General features: G+C 57.6%; 1 protein-coding gene across 1 annotated transcript in view; it reads right to left on the reverse strand.

The window, feature by feature from the left end:
• Positions 1-668, reverse strand: part of LOC103197764 (cytokine receptor common subunit beta-like) — a 22,065-nt gene that overhangs the window by 4,876 nt on the left and 16,521 nt on the right. Inside the window, 1 exon segment of the mRNA XM_042781057.1 lies at positions 280-426. Within this exon segment, the coding sequence (XP_042636991.1) occupies positions 280-426 (147 nt within the window).

Consider the following 668-nt stretch of genomic DNA (forward strand, 5'->3'; position numbering starts at 1 on the left):
GTGGAGCTTCCCCAGGCAGGAGGAAGGGAGACTCCATCTGCTCTAGTCCCCTGCCTCAGTCAAGTCTGCTGCCTGGCTCTCTGCCAACATGGCTCTCAGGAAGTTCTTCCTAATGTCTAACTGGAGTACTTCCTGCTTTACAGCAAACCAGCTTCCTTGTAAGCACTTCATTGTGAGCCAAGGCAGATGCCACCTCATCTGAGCCCCTGATGTGTACAACAGAGTCACCCCCCACAGCTCCCCAGAGGACAGGAACCACTATGGAGCCCAGACACTCACCCCTCAAGCTCAGAAACATGGCTGTTCCATGGCCCCTTGTCTAAGGGACTTCTGCTGGTAGATGTTAATGTGCTTTCTGGGCTCCAGAGCCCTGGACCCCTATCCTGGGAAGAGAAAAGATATGTTGACCTATGCATGTGAGGGGCCCTTGGGAAGGTGGGACAGGCAGAGGGAGGACAGGAGGCCACCAGGAGGCATCAGCGAGCTTCTTCAACAGGGGAGGGTCTCTGCCTCCTCAGGGCCAGACAGGAAAGTACAGCCCAAGGAGGGGCCCTGGCTTCCCCCAGGTCCACAGAACACCAGAGGGTGGGATCCTGTTCCCTCGTGCCCTCTTAGCTGGGGTGTCCCTGCCCCCACACTCACCCTTCCTGACCCTCCTCACACTGGCC

The sequence above is a fragment of the Orycteropus afer genome, unplaced genomic scaffold (assembly GCF_000298275.1).
Source record: "Orycteropus afer afer isolate SDZICR_OR568_19922 unplaced genomic scaffold, OryAfe1.0 scaffold00083, whole genome shotgun sequence".
Classification (NCBI taxonomy): Eukaryota; Metazoa; Chordata; class Mammalia; order Tubulidentata; family Orycteropodidae; genus Orycteropus; species Orycteropus afer.